This window comes from Sceloporus undulatus, chromosome 6 (genome assembly GCF_019175285.1).
Source record: "Sceloporus undulatus isolate JIND9_A2432 ecotype Alabama chromosome 6, SceUnd_v1.1, whole genome shotgun sequence".
NCBI lineage: Eukaryota > Metazoa > Chordata > Lepidosauria > Squamata > Phrynosomatidae > Sceloporus > Sceloporus undulatus.
Window position 1 is genome coordinate 73,811,074 of NC_056527.1, and position 23,369 is coordinate 73,834,442.

General features: G+C 39.6%; 1 protein-coding gene across 1 annotated transcript in view; it reads left to right on the plus strand.

Moving 5' to 3' along the window:
* Nucleotides 1-23,369, plus strand: part of SLC9A3 (solute carrier family 9 member A3) — a 122,655-nt gene that overhangs the window by 78,759 nt on the left and 20,527 nt on the right. The window contains exons 3-9 of the mRNA XM_042473597.1: nucleotides 6,811-6,971; nucleotides 8,149-8,227; nucleotides 14,377-14,554; nucleotides 16,461-16,681; nucleotides 18,014-18,216; nucleotides 20,805-20,894; nucleotides 22,441-22,511. Coding sequence (XP_042329531.1) covers nucleotides 6,811-6,971; nucleotides 8,149-8,227; nucleotides 14,377-14,554; nucleotides 16,461-16,681; nucleotides 18,014-18,216; nucleotides 20,805-20,894; nucleotides 22,441-22,511 — 1,003 coding nt within the window. The remainder of the gene's footprint in view (nucleotides 1-6,810; nucleotides 6,972-8,148; nucleotides 8,228-14,376; nucleotides 14,555-16,460; nucleotides 16,682-18,013; nucleotides 18,217-20,804; nucleotides 20,895-22,440; nucleotides 22,512-23,369) is intronic.

Below are 23,369 nucleotides of genomic sequence, written 5' to 3' on the forward strand. Positions count from 1 at the left end.
AGAAAATCAACTCATTTGAATCATAAAATTGTAGAGTTGGAAAAGACCACAAGGGCCATCTGGCCTCTGTTTAAAGCCCTCCAAAGAAAGAGACTCCACCATACTCCTAGGGAGTGTGTTCCACTGCCAAGTTCTTCCTAATGTTTAGGTGGAATCTCTTTTCCTGCAGCTTGCATCCATTGTTCTGGGTCCTATTCTATGGAGCAGCAGAAAACAAGATTGCTCCATCTTCAATATGACATCCCTTCAAATATTTAAATAGGACTCTCATAACACCTCTTAACTTTCTCTTCTCCAGGTTAAATACCCCCAGCTCCCTAAGTCGTACCTCACAGGACATGGTTTCCAGACTCTTCACCATTTTGGGCACCCTCTTTTGGACACTCTCCAGCTTCTCAACATCCTTTTTGAATTATGGTGCTCAGAACTGGACACAGTATTCTACATGAGGCCTGACCAATGCAGAATAGAGTGGCACTATTACTTCCTTGATCTAGACACTATACAGTGGAGCCTTTCTTTATGGGGGGGGAATCTGTTCCGGAAACCCCTCCCCCCCATGTAAGGCAAATTCTGCGTACACTCGAGCCCCATTCAATAGAATGGGGCTCGTGGCGGTGTGCATGCGCTACGGGCACGCACACCATTCATTCAATTGCAGCACGGCTTCTATTGATTCAGCCTGGAATCACATTGGCCTTTTTAGCTACTACATCTCACTGTTGACTCATGTTCAACATGTGGTCTACTAGGACTTCTAGATCCCTTTTACATGTACTGTTTGGTGTTAAGACAGGTGTCCCTCATCCTATATCTATGTGTTTCATTTTTCCTCCTATGTGCAGTACCTTACATTTCTCCATGTTGAAATTCATTTTGTTAGTTTTGGCCCAGCTTTCTGATCTATTCAGGTCATTTTGAATTTTGTTTTTCTCCTCTGGGGTATTAGCCACTCCTCCTAATTTGGTGTCATCTACAAATTTGATAAGCATGCCCCCTATTCCTTAATCCAGGTTATTGATAAAGATATTGACTAGCATTGGCCCAGGACAGGACCCTGTGGCACCCAACTGATCACTTCTCTCCAGGATGAAGAGGAGCCATTGCTGAGCACTCTTTGGGTTCAGCTGAAGATGTGGTGCTTGATACCTTGGAATAACTAATGCCAGGATGACTAGACTGAGACTGTTGTATTTTGGCCATATAATGAGAAAACAGAATTTACTAGAAAATACGATAATGCTTTTTAAGGTGGAAGGCAAGAAGAAGAGAGTAAGACCACACTCTAGAGGGATAGACTCAATCAAGGAAGAATCAGCAATGAATCTTCAGGACCTAAACAGGGCTGCAGAGGATAGGGTAAATTGGAGGTCTCTCATTCATGGGGTTGCCATGGGTCAAAGTCAACATGAAGGCAGCTAATGACAACATAGTTTCCAGTAGTTTTCATATTTACAGTTGTAGGAAAGATTTAAGATGGACAAAAAGAACTATGGTTTTGAACAAAATAAATCGTAGTTTGAATTGCTGATGTCTAGATAATGGGCATGTGATTGCCAACATGTATACATGCTTGTTTAAATCTGAAATGGAAGAAGAACAATTGTATGACAAAAATGGGCTAGGAACATTGAATATAACAGAAATGGAGCAATAGGAAAGGATGTGGTTGAAGGGGTTGAAATTTACGTTATGTTATAATCTCAAAAGAAAATATTTATAAAACAATGTATTGTTGATATAAGAATATATAAGGGAGCTTTAAATGTGTGTAGGAAATGTAAGCAACAGGAAGGGACATTGTATTTTACAATATGTGGTGGACATGTGGAAAAAAAGTCTAGGTTCAAAGACTACTTTGGCGGGTTACAGACCGCCATATAGTACGCACAGAGCGCATACTAGAGTTAGGAAGGGGTGGTTCCACACAGCCGCCGCCATGATTACATCACGACCACACCTCCTCCAAATGAGGCGGCGCGGTTGTGACGTATTGGGGCCGCGTCCAGGGTGCCCTTTCCGCGACTCCGGAAGGAGCTCTGTTTCGGAGCTCCTTCCTGGCTTTGCATCTCTGGGCAAAGCCCAGATGGCTGCACCAAGCGATGCGGAGGAAAAGGGGGCCAAGCGGCCCCTTTCTCCTCCTCTCTGTCGTTGCGGGGTGTCCTTGTGGCTTGGAGCCCCAAGGACACCCCTTTCCAGGTGGCAGGGAAGCGGCGTTTTGCCTGGAAAGCAGCGGATCGGGGCCTCAGCGGCTGCTGCTCTGGCCACTGAGGCCCCAATCTGGCGGGGAAAGGGGCAGGTACAGGCCGCCGCTTTTCAGCGGCCTGTAACACGCCTATGATTCAGAAGATCTTAAAGGCAAGCGTACAACTAAAACCAAAATTATTTCTTTTGAGACCTATGGATGAACAAATGGAAAGGACCCATGGAAGAATACTTCAGTATATGATCAAGGCAGCAAAACTGCTATATCCTCATAGCTGAAAGAATTCAGTATTTCCTACAGTAAGAGAATAGTTGCAAAATTGAATGAATTAGCAGAAGTGGATAAATTATCTGGTTTGATTAGAGAAAAAATCATTTTTAAAAGATTAGAAACCCTTTGTAGCTTTCTTGTCAGGGGAAATGGCTTGATAACTTTTAATTTTTAGAATTAATATGAGTTTGCTATCAGAAGAAGTATATGAAGTAAATTTTAGACAGTGAGGCAGGATTATATTATATGTGTTGTGGCTGTGTACATTCAAATCATTTCTGACTTATGGTGATCCTAAGGTGAACCTAACACAGGGTTTTTTATTGGCATAATTTGTTTAGGGGGTGTTTGCCATTGCCTCTCTCTGAGACTGAGAGTGTGAGCTTCCCCAAAGTCTCCCATTGGGTTTCCATGGCTAAGTGGGGATTCAAACCCTAGTTTATCCAAGTATTCCAGTGTCCTGGTCCAGCACCTAATCCACTACGCCACCCCTCCCATTATATGTGTATAGCTGCTGAAAAGAAAATCAGGAGTCACTTATTTATTTTTTCATACAGTAGGCCCTCAGTATCCGCTGGGGTTTGGTTCCAGGACCCTCTGTGGATCACAAAATCCTTGGGTGCTCAAGTTTCAATAAATACAATGGCATAGGAAAATGGTGTCTCTTATATAAAATGACAAAATCAAGGTTTGCCATATGGAATTTCTACTTTTTCTGGAATATTTTCAAGCCGTGGATGCTTGATTTCATGATTTAAAAATTCATAGATAAGAAGGACTGACTTTTTATGTATCTTTATATATCTTATTTCTTGCTATCTTATATGTCTTATCTTTTCTATTTCTTCTAATCTTTCTATTTGCTTTCTTTTTTGTTTTTGTTTTTGTTTTGTTTAAACATAGTTATATGAAACTTTATTGTATATGGAAAGCCTTTAATAAAAGTTATTAAATTTAAAAGGAAGTGGTGCACATTCCTGTGTTAGAGTTTTTTAGCCAAAAGTAGCAGAAGTGTGAAACAAATTCCTTGCATTGACAGGGGTGGATCTAAATGACCTTTGGGGTACATTCAAATCTTATGGTTCTATGATCTGCATAGCAAACTAGCAGAGCCTGAGAAAGTTATAATCTTTGCATTTAAAAGATGTTGCCTATCTCAGGTTGCTTGTCAAGATCTAGTTGCATAATTTTCAAAGCCAGATTAGACCTGTGTTGGGTTTACTCTTTCTTCTAAAATTACAGTAAAGCTAGGCTGCCATCTTGGTTGCATTTAGGGTTTGCCAACCTCTTGATATTTGTTTTAAGGTTTCGTTTACAATAGGGGTTGTGAAATTAACTGTGAAAGACTGCTGTTGCTTTCCTTTGTGTGCAGCCTAGACAGTCACTTGCCAACAAGCCCTCTTAATTCTGAACTGAGAGAGCATGCCCTTTTATGTGATATCTGCGGAAGGTGAAGGGCTCTTACTATCTTCCTCCTCATGTAACCTGGAGGAAGAATTCCTCTCTAAACCTCAGGAGTACCATCATGAAAATTTCTCTTTTTGCCAATGTGAACAAATGTCTACCTTGTGGTGCTCTGTGATATTTTAAATATATTGAACTGGGATGAGTGGGAGTAGCTCTCTGCTATCTCCCTGTTACCTTCTTCTGCTGTTTACAACACTAGTGTCACTAGCATTGCAGTCTTCATGCCATCACTAAAACAGAGATTTGTCCATTCTGGGAAATTTATATGTTTTCTACTTAATTTTGTGGTATTTCAGTCAGTGGGTGCAATTTAGACATAGCAGAGGGAACACTAAAGTGGCAATATTCCCATAAGTATTAGCTTACTTGCTTCTTCAAGATTATCTCAGGTACATAATTGGTAACCTATAAAAAAGATAAATGGCCTGAAATAGTGGTGGTTTTTTAAAAAAACAGGTCTTTCCTTCCCTTCTTTTGATAGATGCTTCCATTCCATTCTATTGAGTAAGTGCCTGTTGAAATTTTGTAATGATGGGAAGACCATGGAATTTTCCTTTTTATATGGCCCCAGTTATTTATTGTTTAAACTCATAGTCTGAGAGTCAGCAGTTCAATAGATGTGAATGCTAAGTTACAGAATTTATCATAAATTCACCAACACTACCATCGGTGTTCATGAAAAGAAATTGTATATTTTATGTTGCTCTAATTTTGACAGTGATTTTGTTTTAGATCACTGATTTTGTTTAACAGTGATGTACACAGGAGTGATGGTAGTGCTCATCTTTCCAAAGCCTTTTGACATTTCACTATTGAAATGAAAGGAAGTCCTTTTCTCTATACAGTACATAGAGTACATTACATTGCTGCACTCATTTCTTTACATTTGATTCTGAAGCCACTTTATTCATAAACAGATATAATGCATTCAGAAGACTGCCTTATCTTTTAAGTGTTGGGAGAGTCTTTATGGTCAGGTAGAGAAAGGCAATGGCAAGCCACCTCTGAGCAAATCTTTCCAAGAAAACCCCGTAATGGGTTCCATGTTTGGACACAATTTTAGTCCACACAGCAGAAATACAGCTCCTAGTAGGGGTTCCATGTTGTCCCATTTCTTATTTGTGTTTGTTCATTTAGTTAAGTTGCATTTGTTTTCTCATTAGCAGTGAGAGACATTATTATATAAAAATGACTGGAGCAACAAAAAGCAGAAAACAAGATCACTCAAAGCTAGACTGTTTATACAGGAAGGCCTAATCATTTTAGAGCTAGATTTGGTTGCCAGTAGCCACTGTTTCTGTTAGTTTTTGTTTCAATGAGGCAAAATAAGACTAATGAGAGATATCCATGATCTCATTTAGGGCTATCTCTGTGTGTGTGTGTTTATGTGTGAGTGTGGGCATTACCGCACCCGGAAATCCCACCAGGATAGACATGGAATTGAAAAGTCAAAATCAGGTGTTATTGCAACCAACCATGGCTGGACAAGTGCAACCTGTACACACCCTGGACCCCAGCTGCACATATCCCCTGGCTTTTCAAAAATGGGGGCTTGCTGTTTTTGAAAAGCCACAGGATAAGCACGCCTGGGATCCAGGCTGCATACGGGTTGTACTTGCCCAGCTGCGGCTGTGTGTGATCACATCTGGTTTTGACTCTTCAATCCCGCTTCTATCCTGGCAGGATTTCCGAGTGCAATAATCTAATGTGTTTGTTTGTTTGGAGGGGGTTAATGAAGAAAATCAAATCCAGACCTTGAAGACCAACAGTGATGCTTGGTGCAGTGGTGTTCCTGCACTGGGTGACACCCAGTGCGGGGGGGGGGGGGGGGGGTGAGGCTTCCCGCAGGCAGGGTTTCTGGTCCTGGACTTTTGGCAGGTTTCTGGGGCCCTCATGGCCCCAAGCAACACTCGAGCGGAGCTTAGGTGTGGGCAAAGCAGCTGACCTGGGTGGCACCCCCATTCTGGGGTGTCACCCGATGCGGTCCACACCCACCGCATCCTCCCCCTCAGTGACACTACTGATCTGGTGGCTTCCATTTCAGCAGAATGGTAAGTCTACAGTATATTTTAGTCTAAATTTTAAAGGAGTTGTCCAGTGTACTAAACATTAGGAGGAACATCCTGACAGTAAGGGTTGTTGTTCGACAGTGGAACACACTCCCTCGGAGTATAGTGAAGTCTCCTTCCCTGGAGGTATTTAAACAGAGGCTTGATGGCCATCTGTCGGGGTTGCTTTGATTGAGAGTTCCTGCATGGCAGGGGGGACTGGTTGGCCCTTGGGGTCTTTTCCAACTCTACAATTCTGTGATTCTATGATTCTATGTTTGGAAGATAGGATCCAGCATTTCAGACAGCTCTTTTAAAATTCAAACTAAGACCTGAAGTGGATTCATTCCAAAATGTTTTAACTGTTTCCTTTTTTACTTTTGTCCCTGATCTAAATTTCCACCTGAATTGATTAGCTTGGGATGGGGGGTGGAGCATGCAACAGTACATGATATAACTTAACTTTGGCCCTATACAGACAGGCCAAAATAAACTGCTTCAGGTCACTTTGGAGGTATAGTGTTTCAATGATGCATGCGTCCTAAGAATCTGCAAGCTACACCAAAGCTGCACTCCAGTCTTTAGGGTCATTTAAATAGCATATTTGCAAAGTGACCTGAAGCAGCTTTATTTTGGCCTGTCTGTGTCAGGCCTTTGATTATCAGTTTTCATTGGTCAGGAGAGTAATTCAAGGTTTATTGTTTCTTTGTTTTTCCTATTTCTCGGATGAAGATAAAAATAGCTTATTGTAAGTGTGCCCCATCTATTTCAGAGAATAGCTTGATTTTTTTGTGTGTGATGTTTGCCTTGTTCTTTTAGGTGAACTTGAAAGTGGATGGCTGGACTTTCTCCTATTTGGCAGTCTAATAGCTGCAGTAGATCCTGTTGCTGTGCTGGCAGTATTTGAAGAAGTCCATGTCAACGATGTCCTTTTCATCATTGTTTTTGGAGAATCACTGCTTAATGATGCTGTAACCGTGGTATGATTGTGTTTGAAAATTAAGAGTCTGAAATAATAAGCAATTGAATTATAACAATTAGAAATATACTGAATAATCCCAGTTCTGAATAAAAGAGTGTGAAACAGTATTGCTAGAGTTTACCTGGAAATTTACTGGATATGTTTGGATAGGTTTCATTGTTGTTACTGCAGAGGTGGGAAGAATGTTTAGCCCAGGGACCACATTACCCTGTGGTTAATTGTCCAGAGATTGCTTGTCAGAGGTGGACAGAGTCAGAGCAGTAGACAGCATCAACAGTAAATCATGCAGTGCCACCCCACCCAATACATGCTTTCATACATATGTGTATATTTGCATATTGCACTTGTTTATACAGTACCGGTATATATAGAGAACACACACATTTATATACACACATCCACATGCTGTATATTTAATATACACAAAATCGTAAACACATCCATGCATAACACATATAAGCAAATAGATTCGAAAATACCTTGTCTACCTGCAGCAGTTACAAAAGGCTGCCTCCTCCTTGAGCCTTTTTTTTTTAAAGTATTAACTTGTGTGCAGGGAAGGATTTAAAAATTTTTTTGGCAGATCTTAAAGACATGAAGGGATAGTATATCCTTTCTTCCCCAGATCTGACCCTTGTTCCTGAATCCTCTCATTTATTACAATTAGGCCTTGGGAGTCTTGTAAAAGTGTAATTGCTGTGCAGCACAGATCTGAGAATATGTTGCTGCCTATATGTGTTTGTAGTGGGGGGAACATTGAGGTACAGTGTGCCCTTGTAACACATGGGCATGCTTTATGCAGCTTTCAGCATATGCTGAAAGCCACATGGGGAGAAGGGGTGGCACGTCCCATAGGGAATAATGGGGCGTGCACCCATGGCGCATGCGTGCCACTGCACTAATGCACCGCCACATGCATGAGCCCCATTCATTTAAATGGGGCTCAAGCATAGGCGGAATTTGCTTTACGCAGGGGAGTACGGAACGGATCACATCAGGCCTCTAAGGCAGAAATTCCACATAGCATTCCCTATAGAAGAAAAGATTTTATTAGTTCTTTACATAAAGATTTAATTAATAGTTAATCACATGTATTTGATATATTAGCCTTGTCCAGTTTCATAAAATACTTTTTCTAACTCATTCATGAAAACGTCTACATCTTTTCCTCTTAGGTGCTATACAACGTGTTTGAATCCTTTGTTTCAATAGGGGCAGAAAATGTGACTGTTGTGGACTGTGTCAAAGGTGTAGGTGAGTAGGATTTTGTTATATTGTATTTCATTTTAATTTATTTTACCATTATTAGAGTTTTAAGAAGACATCTATCACTCAACAGTAGAAACTAATATCTACCGTACATTCTATATTTTCTTGCTGGAATGTTCTTGCTGGAATTACCATATATGATGTTACCTCTTTACATAATATGCCAACACATTCTTGTTTACAATTTAAAGATGTAATCCTGTGAGCTTTAGGAGAGTGTCTTTGGGAGGACCATATGATTTTTTTCAATTCCTCCTCTGATGGCTAAGAGAGACCTTGGAGAGGGAAAACTGACCCTGTGGAAAGCTTGATACCCATACAGCTCTGGCGCTGGTGCTTTGATGACATAGATGAGGAAAAAGAGACATGCCAAGGGCGAGCCAGTAAACATCATACAGATCCACAATAGTCCTGGTGTGAGGACCCACTCCAAGGAATCTTTCATCTGTGCTAGCTCTGCTGTACATCAGTTCCCTCTCATTGGTGCCAGTTGATCCCGACTCTCTTTCAAGCTGCTCAGTTGCTTGAAAAACTGCAATGCTTTTTTTCAACTGATGTGTTGTTAGAATAGAGTTTGTCCCCCCATCCCTGTATTCTGATTCCAGTTTTATGCAACACGTTTAACTATTTTCTCTTATTTTTATAGTTCAGATTCTAAATCAAGAACAAACAGTAAAGCAGTAAGGCATTGTTCTTTAGTACCTTTGTTTAGTTTGAGTATCAGAGATAACATTTCACATCTAATGTTTTTGTGTAGCTAAAGGATAACATTAAGATTCCTTATTTTAATCCAGAATCATAATCTAGCGTGGTGTAGTGGTCTGAGTTTTGGACTATGACTCTAGCGATCATGGTTTGATTCCCCACTTGGCCATGGAAACCAACTGGGTGACCATGGGCAAGTCACCTACTGTCAGCCCTAGAAAACCCTGTAATAGGGTTACCATAAGTCAGAAATGACTTAAAAGCACACAACAGCAAAAATAAAACAAAACAAAAACATAATGTAGTGTAGGGGAAAGTGTAACCTTTCAAATATTGTTGGAATGCAACTCTTCTGACACCTAATCATTGGCTACGTTTGATGTAGTTTATGGGGGTTGCAGTCCAAAAACACTGAAGGGTACTTTCCCCACTCCTAATATAAAGTAAACACAATTTTTCTAACAATGTCTTTTCTAATATTGTCTTCTTGTCCAAGAAACCCCATTTGATCATTGAAAAGTATCTTATTTAAACTTTTTTTTGCTATAAAGCTCATAGACATTTTATAATCATTATTTAAGGGAACTATTGACCTATGTAACTTCACTGATATAGGCAATTTCTTTATGAATAAAAGCTATCATTGTGTCTGTCCAGGATTCTGCCAAATTTACTTGTAATCATTACTTCATTTTATCACATTTTAATAACAAAAGTTGGATGTGGTGTTTTGGTTTGCTCTGCTAACCATTTCTGTTCCATATTTTATTGGAGGACTTTGTTCTATCACTTAATTTTGTGATAGATTTTAGAAACAAATATTAAATTCAGTTGTCCAAGGGTTTTTATTTCAATAACATTTTTCTTATACAGATTTTCTAAATTACCTTCCAGTGCAATCCATTTTTACTCTCTTTCTTCCATTCTTTTTATAGTAACTGCCTTAATTTATTAAGTGTCCTCTAATAAAAGCTTGTTCTTGTGTCCCAGATTATTGCTGCTGACACTTCTGGTGTCGTATAATGGAGGGGCATGTCCTAAGTACATCTCAATATTTTTGTACCACTTTTAAATGTTTTAATAAAAAAAAAACATACCATGTTGATCTTTACTTTCTTTGCTTTGGCTAAAGTGTCATCAAAATAAGATGATGAGAAATATATATTACATACTCGGTAATTTATCATCTCTTTTCATCAGTGCTAGTATGGTCAAATGTTTATCTGTTCTGTTTCATCTTAAGACATAGACTGAAGTAGAAAACATGACCTCTTGTTCGGGGGTTCATTTGTCTCCCAATATCTTTTAAATTGGTGATTAACTTTTTAAAATGTACTACAGTATGATCAAAAATTGGTTGGATTTTAGAAATAGGTAATAAATGATATCACTTATCTCATACAGTCTTCTATTTGCCTTTCTCTGCTATGTTATTTTCAGTGCACATTATAGAAAAGCAGGAGTACATGGGTAGCTGCTGGATATTTGAGAAATATGGAGGCTACATATTATTTCAGAATTTTAAAATGAAAACTGCATACTGTATGGTGATTGCTTAATTTAATTTGTAATGGGATCCTTAGATTAGATCTGGAATGACCTGTAAAGTTGTGTATGCCAATGCCCAGGTGCTCTGTTTCTGCTGCAAAACATTAAGTTTTGCCAAGGAACAATTTTGCATGTGAGAAGCAGGGAATGGGCAGAAGAGTGCTTAACACTTCCTTTGCCTCTTACATTCTCCCTGAAACTCCCACCCATCTGAAACTGCAGGCATGAGATTCTGTCATTAAAAAGGATCTGAAATCTAGAATCACAGCTCTGGTGGTTGGTGATAATGGGAGAATAGAAGAGAGAAGGTTTAGATACCCCTCTTTTCATGTGTTACACCTTCCCTGCAAATCTCACTCTCTGGCACAACTGTGCAGCAGAGAAATGTGTGTATCTGCACACATGAATTGGCAACGTTACACAACTGGACATATTCTATGATCAAACAATAATATAATCATTCTGTAATCAAACAGTAGTCAAGCTTTATATGAAATGTTAAAAGACAATATTTGTGCACGAAGATATCCCATGTTCTGGGAAAGAATGAAATCATGTCTCCAGTACCAAATTACTTTTGGGACCTGCTATTGTTTGTTATTTTGTGGATGAATTCTGTAGAGATTCTTCCCCTTTTAAGGTTTCTGGCTTATTTGGTATTTTCTCCTCTCTGATATATAGAGCAAGACAACCTCCAGTTTGTTTTTCTCTGCCCTTCTCCAAGGTGTTTTATAACCAGAATGGAATATGGTATCCTATTATTTCCATGAGTGTTTATACAGTCTAATTATAAAAGTCCTTCCTGGGTATCAGTTCACTCCATGCATCTGAGGAAATAGACCAAGTCTATGAAAGCTTATGCTACAATATTTTCCTCATAGTTAGTCTGAAAGGTGCTACAAGATCCTTTTGCATACTGATGTTCAAGACTAACACGGCTATGTGTCTGAATTCTATCACAATAAGGGTTGATGCAATGTCACATTGTTTGTGAAGTTGCTCTAGTCATTATTTAAGGGGAGGGTGGAAGGATGTTAGTGCTTATTTTAAATGTACAAAATGGCAGGGAAAGTTACTCTATTTTTTATTTGAAACAAAGATCTCTCACTGCTCACCGTGACACAGGATCCTATCTGTTGCTGCATCATTGCTTGAAAGAAGTATCTTCACGCATCACTTCTTGCCACTGGAGAATGAAGCGACATATCATTCCACAGGAAGTGTGGTTGGCAGACATTTCCTAGAGTGGCTTGAGAATGATCATTTTGACCCATCCTGAGAGTATAGCTGGCAGGCATCAAGTCACATGTTCTGTTGTGTTGCTCCCTAATGCTGAGAAGGGACTGGTTGAAGAAAAAAAAATTTGAAGCAATATTAAGCAGCAGCCCCCCACCTCCTTTTTGAACGCAGAAAGTAATGATGTAGGCACTTGTTACAATATCCAACAAAAAATAGTTATTTTGCCCTTGTACCACCACTACCACCACCATAATTCTTTACAGGTGGTGTAGTTACTTGTAACACAGTACTTCCAAGCTCTGGACCTCCTTCTTTGTTCCTCCATTGGTCCCCTCACCTACCCTTTTGTTACCACTGATACTATAAATCAAACCTGGAATCTTGCATGCCTCGGCAGATAGGGAGGAATGTGGGCCAGCAGACCAATAGAGATAAGAGATGGCAGGCCGTGTCTGTGGCCAGTTTTGGAGCATTTAAAAATATAGACACCATTCTAAGTGATGACTCAGTTGATCTGACTGAATATACAAAGCCATTTCACATGCTTGTATGCTATGAATGACCCCAGCATGGTACATTTTGTGCAGTTTAATGGATATATAACAGCCTTTTTATTTTTATATCCTTTCAAAGAGAGTCATAAAGCTAGATAAGGGGGATGCTGCTCACTACTGCTACTGTGCAAAAGGCAGTATGGTTCAAGTGGGCTGATTCCTGCTAAAGCCAGTGTCACATGTGTAAATTTGAGGGGCTTCAGCTTTCTCATTGTGGGTCTTTCCGTTCTGCAAAGGCAAACATGATGAGCATCACATAAAAGCCTAGGATTACCTTTCACTGATGCTGTAAAAGGGTGAGAATTATATAGCCCTCCAGATGTTGTTGGACTCCAGCTTCCAACATTTCTCAACACTGGCTGTGCTAGCTAGTGCTGTTGAGTCTTGCATTCAAACCACAACAGGGGGGCTGCATGATTCCCACCCATGCTGTAAAAGGAAGCAAATTAGCAATGACAAAAGTTGTATCTGGTCTTTCATGTATATTTCTGTATGGTGTTGAGCAACACAGACATAATATATGCCCAAAAGTTTCAAGCAAAATCACTCTAAATCTTGATGAGACATCTGTTGAGTGAATTTTCTTGTAATGAGCTCCTGAACCATTTGGGAACAAGTGAATCCCTCTGAATCCAGGAGAAACTGAGAGGCAGAATGGTCTGTGAGAAGAATCAATGAAGTGCCATGGCTGAAGAACGGAGTATAAATACTCTTAAATAAATAAATAATAAGTATAGTTATAAGATCTTGGAAACATAGGTTAGGTAACAAGGTAGAAGTGATGAAAGACAGGACCTTCAAAGGTAGCTTTTTCTGGAATCCCATTTGTTCCACATGCAAAGTCAACTAGACAGGTAAATCCTGGGGTGTTAATATGTGGAGAAAATGGTAGATACAGAGGAACTTGATAACATTTTGAGAAAAGCTGAATCTGTACAAAATAGGATGGGTACCATCTGATCCAGAACAAAGTGGTATAAGAGTGTTTAAACTCATCCCAGAGGGAAAGCTGACAGGAACTGAGTGACATCCAGTTCAACGTGAATAATCTCTAGGGCATGAAAGTGAAAATGTTTCAAACTGCACTCATTGGAACAAGATAGAAATAGTCCATAAGATGACATGTGATAGTTAGGGAAGTCTGTGGTTGAAAGCAAAAGAAAAAGAAAAAAGCACATGCCAGAGACAGCTAGAGAGAGATATTGTGCATAAGTCTTTCTGTGCTAATTCTAGAAGCCGTGAAGCCAATTTCAAATATTTGGTTTTAAGTAGGCATAAGAGGAACCTGATGAATTAGTGAGAAATAATAGGATACCATTTTCCATTCTGGTTATAAAATATTGATTTTGATATTAAAAAATTGCTTATTCCATAATCCATTGTTAGTTTTGTTCTAATACAGTCTGATGGCAGATGGAGGCCACTCCATCCATGTTGCCCCCCTCAACATCTCCTTCCTGAGGAGCATGGTTTCTTAAATGGTTAAGAAAGAAACATACCCACCCCAAAATTGGAACGCTTCCAGTGGTCATAACGCAACTACCTGCAAGTAGGCAAGATTAAAAACTGGCTGCCAGAGTTGGAGTCAACCTCACCATCACCTTAAAAAGATTTCCAGAGTCCATAGTTTTGGCTATTACTCAAGGCCATGACAATGATAAGAGCTATATATATCTATCAGTTGTTGTTGTTGTGTGACTTCAAGTTGTTTTCGACTTAAGTTGTCCCTAAGGTAAATCTAGCATGGCAGTTTCTTGATGAGATTTTTTCACAATGGGTTTGCCTTTGCCTTTCTTTGTGGGTGAGAGTGTGTGACTTGCCCAAGATCACACAGTGGTTTCCATGGGCCAGCAAGGATTCAGATCTGGTCTCGAGAATCATAGTCCAGCACTCAAGCCACTGCATCACACTGGCACCCCTCAAAATAGATAAATAATCTGGATAGCTAGTTATAACTTTGCGTGAAAAATTTGTAGCACCATTTTCCTGACTTAACTAGCCATCAGAAAGCAAAGATTCTAAGTGATTGAACACAACTGTGTATTGCTTTTAAAATGTACTGTAACTTATGTATTATTTTTGTTGCAGTATCATTCTTTGTGGTGAGCTTAGGAGGCACTCTTATTGGTGTTGTCTTTGCATTCCTGCTTTCACTTGTCACTCGCTTCACAAAACACGTCAGAATCATAGAGCCTGGATTTGTGTTTGTCGTCTCCTACTTGTCTTACCTAACTGCAGAGATGCTCTCACTTTCTGCCATTCTTGCGTAAGTTTCATTTAATGAATTCATTATTATTTCTAGTGTTACCGGAGAAGGTTATCATTTTAAAATGAATATAATGTCAAACAGCACTGAAATGCTGAACTATCTTAATTTAAAATCCAAAAGCAGAAACTGAACAAATTCATACAATTTTGAGGAGATAAACCCCCAAACTGAGACCTGCTGCAAGCTGGAAACCAGCCAGAGGATCGGAACAATGTATTCCTACTTCTGTAGTTTTCATGCAAAGGGCATTGACTACATTTGGAGAGTAGCCAAACTCAGTATGGCTGCTCTTATGTAAATATAAAAGATCCAGCATAAAGGGAAACTGTGGAAAATGCAATAGTAAAGAAATCTTATTCATGAGGAAGTGGGATGTGTAATTTGTCCAGTGGCCATCTTGTTGCACCAGAACAAGGCTGCCCCCACACCTCCTTTGCATTGTGAAGAAAAGGTTGCACTTCTAGGGTTGTCAACAAAGGGTGAAACCAGTTGTTAAAGGGAATATGAATTCCTTATGTTTACCCTGTTTCCTGTCCCACAAGAGAGTTCCTCATCAGCACTGGGTATCTCTGCAGTCAAGACTTACAGATTAAGTCCATATTAACATCTAATGATCAATCAATCAATCACAAATTATACTAAGTGAAAGCTCCATGAGTGAGGAAAATCACGTGGCATCTTTCACTATGTGAGTAAGCATCTTTGCAAAAAGAAACGTGACATACATGTAATCTGGTTGGGCCAAAAATATGGCTTGTGGCAAAAGGTTAACCAAAGAGACAGGGAAGCTGTTGGCTCAGAAACAATTCAGATGGTGAACTGGAGTTGTCAAAGACAGTCATAACTTTTTGTATGACTTCATAAAGAATAGCTTCCTGCAAGTAATATTGGATGGTGTGTATGTCCCTTCAAGTTGCCTGCTGATTTATAGCAACCTCATTAATTTTCCATAGTGTTTTCTTAGGCAGGGAAAACTCAGAAGTGGTTTGCAAGTTCCTTCCTCTGAAATATAGCCTGCAGCACCTGGTATTCATTGTATTCATTAGTACCATTATTTTAAGAAATAAACAGAGAAAAGTTGTGACCTTCAAAATGTTGTGTGGTATGTTGTGTGGAGCTCTTCATTTCTATAGCAGACTGTCCTGGGCAGAGGTTCTGGCCTAGGACAGGTCAGTATGTGAGAGACAGTGGCATCACTAGGGTTGGCATCATCCGGTGCGTTAATTCATGGTATCTCTCTCACACACACATTGGCCTCCTCCCTACACCATACAGAATCCTTAGTAATTTTTTTGTACTCATGTTATTCATAAGTTGTAATTCCTGTATATTACTGAATGTAATGTTAATCATTGTGACATAAACAACTTGCAAAATTAAAATTGAACCTTTAATTTACAGTGCCATATGTACAGACTAAATGTATTTATACGTACATAATTTTATGTGATTAAAGTGAATGTTTTAAAAGAAATTTAGGTTTTTTTAAAAAACTAAAAATACAAAAAATATTTTTAATAAATAATTTAATTTTAAAAAATGGGACCTCTCCTTTCTCCTCCCACCAAGCCTCATGCCATCTCTTCAGCATTTTAAATGGATGCAGGTGAATGCCACAGCCAATTTCTGTCCACAGGAAGGTGTTTGGAGAGCAATGGTGTCACCTACCCTTAAGGTGTCACCTGATGTGGCCTGGACCCCCACAACCCCTAGTGATGCCCGTAGTCATAGATACAAGCCTGTAATGAAAACAGTTGTTTATAGAGTCTAGGCTGGCAAAATATGGTTTTTTATATTTTAAAAGATAAGAGTTTAATCAAAACTACAATAAAAAAATGCAATATAATTAAGACAAAGTTATTAGAAGGATACATAACTGATATGCTTGTTCTCTTTCTTGCAGTATAACCTTCTGTGGGATATGCTGTCAAAAATATGTCAAGGCAAATATTTCAGAGCAGTCTGCTACCACTGTGAGGTACACCATGAAGCTGTTGGCTAGTGCTTCAGAGACTATTATTTTCATGTTCCTTGGAATTTCTGCTGTTAATCCTGAAATCTGGACTTGGAACACAGCTTTTGTACTTCTGACATTAGTCTTCATTTCTGTCTACAGAGTCGTTGGTAAGGAAACTTCTTCTTTTAAAAAAACCATTACTGCACCACAATTTCCAAGCAAAACCGGGCAGCTTCCTGGCACCATGGATATTTGAAAAGCATATTAAGCTAGTTCCTAGGGCAGACACAATATTTAATTCTCTTTTCTTGAGGTCCTTCAGTTATGAGAAGGACAGAATTCTTCCAGTTGTTTCCGTCACCCCATTCATCACAAATTGAAGTACTGAGGGAAATCAGAGGAAGATCCATCTCAATGCACTATTTCAATATATTAAAACTGGTGAAATACATACAGGTTGATAATATTTAGTAACATCATTTAAACATAGTTTCAAATGATTGTTTGCTGGTGCACTGATTACTTTTCAACATCCTAAAAGAGAAATCTAAGTTGCATTTGTTACCTCAAAGATTAATTGTGGAAAGCAGTAAAAACCTTTTAAAGCAATTGCTGTTGTTTAAGACAAATGTTCCAACCTTGCAAGAGAGTTGTGTGTGTGCGGCTGATTTGGGGCTCATTATAAAACTCACCTAACCCTCATGCCTTGTAAGGGAATATATAAAGCAGAAGAGAAAGAGCATGTGACAGTGTGTAACTAGAGCTGGCTCTTACCAACAATCTTCTGAGGCATTCAGAAAGTGTTAAGACAAATGGTAGATCTCACTAGGATAGACAAAATTGCCATTTCTAGGAATGCAAGATTCTGTTTTGGCAGTAACTGTTGCTTTACAATCCCTTAGTAGTCGTATATTTCCTAATTCCTTTTTAAAATGCTGGAATACTATGTCAACTGCTGGGCCCCGCAATTAAAAAAAGACATTGAGAAACTAGAGCGTGTCCAAAGGAGAGCAACTAAAATTGTGAAGGGTCTGGAAACCATGTCTTACGAGGAACGACTTAGAGAGTTGGGAATGTTTAGCTTGGAGAAGAGAAGGTTAAGAGGTGATATGATAGCCCTGTTTAAATATTTGAAAGGATGTCATATTGAGGAGGGAGCAAGCTTGTTTTCTGCTGCTCCAGAAACTAGGACTCCGAGCAATGGATGCAAGCTACAGGAAAAGAGATTCCACCTCAACATTAGGAGGAACGTCCTGACAGTAAGGGCTGTTCGACAGTGGAACAAACTCCCTCAGAGTGTAGTGGAGTCTCTTTCTTTGGAGATCCTTAAGCAGAGGCTGGATGACCATCTGTTGGGGATGCTTTGATTGAGATTTCCTGCATGGCAGGGGGTTGGACTGGATGGCCCTTGTGGTCTTTTCCAACTCTACGATTCTATGATTCTAAAAGGGAATGCGCTCATGAAGACTTTTGTTACTCTGAAGTATTTGTTTTAACAGGTGTGATTCTGCAGACATGGGTCCTGAACCACTTCCGAATGGTCCAGCTGGGAATAATAGACCAAGTAGTGATGTCATATGGTGGCCTTCGTGGTGCTGTTGCTTTTGCTTTGGTGGTACTTTTGGATGGAAACAAAGTCAAGGATAGAAACCTATTTGTCAGCACAACAATCATTGTTGTATTTTTTACCGTAATCATCCAGGTATTCAATTTTTCAGCATTTTTCCCACTAAAGGGAAATCCAAAGTCCTGGTTAAACATTATTTCCTAAATCCAGTCAGAGAAGAATTACACATGTCCTCACCTGCTACCCTATAGGCAGGAGGCAATGCCTGACCCACCGGAATACTGCAATCAGCTCTATGATGCTCGCCTTAGGACTAAAATCCAGGTCAAACATAAGTTTTTCTTAGGAAGAAGAACAGCACATTGGGAGAGAAGGAAATTAGACATTTCACAAGCCTAACACTTGTTCTCTCTCATACCGTGTTTAAGAACGCCCAGTGCAGTAGCAAAGGTAGCTCCTAAATATGGACTTTACGTTATGCCAGTGAGCTGAGTGTAATTATCTTCATAATTTTAGTAACAGTGATCCTATTTTATGTTTTCAAAAGATACCACTTGGGACAAAACACAATTTGCTCTGTGCTAAAGACTAAATTTTCCATGTCAGAGCTGAGTGTATTAATAGATCTCAAGTTAATATTTCATGAGAGAGCTCTATAAGTAAGGCAAGCAATACATTTGCAAATGTAAATATTATTTGCTGTTCAAAATTGTTAACACAGTTTTTAAGTGGGGAGAAATTACATGTTTCTATTACTTCATTGTAGTTTAGCAGCCAAGAATTTATTTCAGTAATTCTGGCCCACTGAATGATTTGTGTCAAACATAAATGATTTTCTTCTAATATTTTTATAAAGGGGGATGTCATCCTGTATACAAATTGTGTATTTACAAAATTGTTTATTATTACACTGGTACCTCGGGTTACGAAATTAATTCGTTCCGCCGCTCCGTTCGTAACCCGATACATTTCGCAACCCGAAAAAGGCTTTCCGCTAGCGCTGGAAAGCCGCTAGCCGCGCTTTCCGTTTGAATTTCGCGCCGAAAAAAAATCGTAACCCAAAAAAAAAAAAAACATCGTATCCCGGAACAGTTTTTTCCAATCTAACTTTTTCGTATCCCGGAAATTTCGTAACGCGATCAATTCGTATCCCGGGGTACCAGTGTACTAGTCGTGGTGGTGGTAATACTACTAGTAGTAGTAATACTAGTAAGTATTATTTTACTGCTAGTAAGTAGTAGTAGTAGTAGTAGTAAAGTCTTACTTCATACTACTATGAAATTAATTTCAAGACATGATATTAGATTTTCAGGATGAATGTGATGGTTATACTCCATGCCAGTATTGGCAACTCTAGTAAATCTGACTGAGGGAGTAGGGAACCCACAGTTTTTTCTTATGTCACCATTTCAGGAGTGGCATGGAACATGGCCATATAGAAGTGGCAACAATATCACTTGAATAGGAAAAAAACAAACCTCACTCTAGAACAGTTTATTTCTGGTGGTGTCTGCATGGGCCAGAATTACTCTAGGGGCGTCTCTGACCTCCCCCTGATATCTAGGGCTCTCCTTTGCAACACTGGGCAGCTATTCACACACATGCCCTGCTGTGCTACCTAGTGCAGCTGCCATCACAGTGTGTCGCTTGTTCTAAGGTCGGAATGAGGCATCTAATGTTGATTACATTTTAGATCAAGAGCAAATCGTAAAGGTTTCTTACTCCATTTTAAGGTATACCCAGGTTTGGTGTTTGCACCATACTCAGGGCTTTGGCCCTGTGTCATCTGGATTCCCCACCAAGTGGGCAGGGGTAGGTCATGTTATTTGGTCCATGCAGACAAAGCCTCAGCCTTAAAGAAACAACAGAAGTAATAAGTCTACATTTCCCAGAATAATCCATCAACAGTTACAGCATAAAGGTGTCCTTCCTTACTCCTAGGACTTCCTGTATCACTGTTAGAGGCTAGCAAACACTACCTGTATACAGTGCAGTTCGCAGAGTCCTGGGAGTTATGCCAGCATAAAGGGGGAAGTAGAGATGCTTTTGCAATATGAGATTACATAAGCGCACACACTGAGGGCTAAATGCCACTATTGTCAGCCGTAATGGGTCTGGGGTTTCCGCAGAGTAAACTAAATCATCTACCACCTTCAGGCCTCAGGCTGTATGATTTCCTCAGCCATGGTCTTTTAAAATAAGGTGTGATGAAAATGCCTAAAATTAAGGTTTTTAATTGGTGTCATAGGCCCGGTACACACCGGCCTTTCAGGCACCCTTGTCATGTGCAAGGGTTGCCTGGGGGGCAGAATGCCCATATGCCCCACAACCCTCACACGTGATGAGGGCGTGACAATGGCGGCACCCTGTTTACACGGTGCCGCCATTGCTACGTAAGTGCTGCGAGGTGTCCTCACGACGCTGCACGGCACTTACATAACAAGTGCGCCAGTGGTGCACTCATTACATCACCACCGCAACTTCAAAGGACCCACTTTTTGCGGGTTCTTTTTCCGCTGGTGGGAAGCCTCGCCGTTTGGTGGCTGAGGCTTCTCTCCGGCAGAAAAACAGGTGCTGGCAGGCTGTCCTTTTTGGGAGGTCCGTACCGCGCCATAGATGTGCTTCCTCTAGATTTACATCAACCGTAACGTGGGAAGCAATGTAGGAATCATCTCCCATTGGTTTTTGGAAATCAAATGTGAGTAATTTGTTTTCTTCCACAGGGTTTGACTATCAAGCCTTTAGTGCAATGGCTGAAAGTGAAAAAAAGTGAGCATAGAGAACCCAAACTGAATGAGAAGCTCCATGGCAGGGTAAGCAATGTCATGATCAAACAGAGATGAGTGGGATAAAGCCTGAAATCTTGTATACTTTTTTATCAAGAAACCCACCAGCTATATACTAATAACAGTTACCATTTTACCACTTGATTAAATTGCACTTTCTAACATGTCTGTGCTTTTACTTACAGTCCATCTTTCATCAGGAAGAACTGGTGGCATCTAACTATTAGATGTCTGGGTAGCATATGTGGCAATACATGTGTTTATATATTGATGAAACCCATTAGAGTATGATATATGGAGCCTGTGAGAAAATAGTTCTCTAGAGAATGTCCCTGTTCAGGGTGCTAGCTAGCTAATCATGCACTCTTTCAGGGGCTTCATCTCATTCCTCTGGCTTTCTTCTATAAAAAATTTTGCAACACATGCATGGTCAGTTTTCACTGAGCCATTTTGATTCCCTTCCCTTTTTAAGGGTTTAATTTCTAAAGACAATTTGCACTTCTGCAAATCTTTGGGTCCCTCTCAGTTTTTTGATACCCTCTCTCCTGTGAGTAGATAGTTTTGGCTACATACAAGCAGAGCCACAAAGAATAAGATCTGTTCTTTTCCGACTTTTGCTGTGGTGCAGGAGGGCTCACTATCCACTTGATTCAGCAGAATCCAAAGGGGTCAAAATTCAGAAACAGAAAAATAACATTTTGGATGCTGGGAGGGGATGTTCAACTTTTAAGTTAATGTGTTATTCTCCACGTCCTCGTATTGAAGGCCAGGAGGAAAATGTAGCATGACCTATAGCTGAGTGGCAGATCATGTGGTTTTATGACAAAAGTTCCAGATACAGCACCCCAGAGAGTCAACTGAAAGGCTTTTAATAGAAGGGCTAGGAAGGTCCTCTCCTTGTGACTTGGAAGAGTGACTGTCAGTCAGACAATATATATAATACTAAATGTTACATAGCCTGGGTGTGTGGGTGGGGAATATTATTATCCCTACTGAAAGACTCTTTTTTATAGGGATTCCCCTGCCTCAAAAAAAAAACAAACACTACAGTCCACAGATTTTTTTATCCATGGATTCAAGCATCCACAGTTTGAAAATATTTTAAAAATATGATTCAGTGACAAGCTGTAGCTCTCCAGCATATCGCCTTGAACCCCCAATTTTTCCAAAGGTTATAATAACACTATTTCCCCAGCTCTTGTAAATAACTGGGGAAGAGGGGGCTGCTGGATGCTTCTAGATAAGATGTGGAAGGGCCTTGTCTTATTAAGAGCAGACTGGTCTGTTACGGTGTGTCTGGCACTGTAAAGGTGCACAGGGCAGTGCCATAGGAAATATTACATTGCAGTGTTGTGAGGACTCCTCCTACTGGTGTGGAGGTCAGAATCATGTTCCTGAATTTTTCAACTATATTCTAATCAGTTATTCACTTATACCAAAAATAACTATGACAATGGTAATTGCTTTACCCTTCGTGTGTGTACACTGTCCAGACCTGGCCTGTGTCTGCATGTAAACTTCTGTAGCAGTCTGTCCAGTTGCCCAGTCAAAGCTGTGTTTTTTGTTTTCACAGGCCTTTGACCACATTCTTTCAGCTATTGAAGATATATCTGGTCAAATAGGACACAATTACCTGAGAGACAAGTAAGTAGAGACAGACCATTTTATCTTACTGGAAGAGAACAGTTTATAAATGAATGGAAAAGTGTGATTAAAATAGCACGATACAGTAGTCAAACATAGGGCCTTCTAATAAACAAGCTAACAGTGAAACAGGTTAGTTGTGTTATTAAGATAACCACACTCTCTATTAAGCCTTGGAATGGCTGGAATTCCTCTGTAATCAGAGTTACAACATTCTGTTTTTAGTTTGAAATAATTTGGAAATTTGCATATCTAATCCTTTTTTTTAACTGGTGACAGAAACTGGCAGTAACACAATTCCTTTGCATTTTACTTGCACAAGCAAAGTTGTAAGGCTGTCAGAACCTGAGCCCTATTGCTTTCTTTTAACACACTATTCTTGGGTAGAAGAACTTCTTTAATATACACCTTGAACTCTTCTTTCATAGATTTTACATATACAGTGGACCCTTGTTATACGCTGGTGTTTGGTTCCAAGATCCCCCGTGTATAACAAAATCCGTGTATGCTCAAGTCCCATTGAATATAATGGCAGAGCAAAACTGTGTCCCTTATAAAAAATGGAAAATCAAGGTTTGATAATTGAAATTTATACTTTTTTGGAACATTTCAAACCGTGTATGCTTGAATCCCTGTATAACAAATCCATGTATAAGAAGGGCTGACTGTAATGGTTTAACCAACAGATGCTAAACTGAAGAAGAACCATTTTGAGTGAGCTTTTCCCACAATTTTCTTGATCAATATTGTTATGCAAAAGCAGAAAATACTTTTTCTGTATTTGACTAGATAAGGAAGTTGAAAGAAAGCAAGCATTATGTGAGCATTATTTTTATTTTTATTCACACACATAGAGTT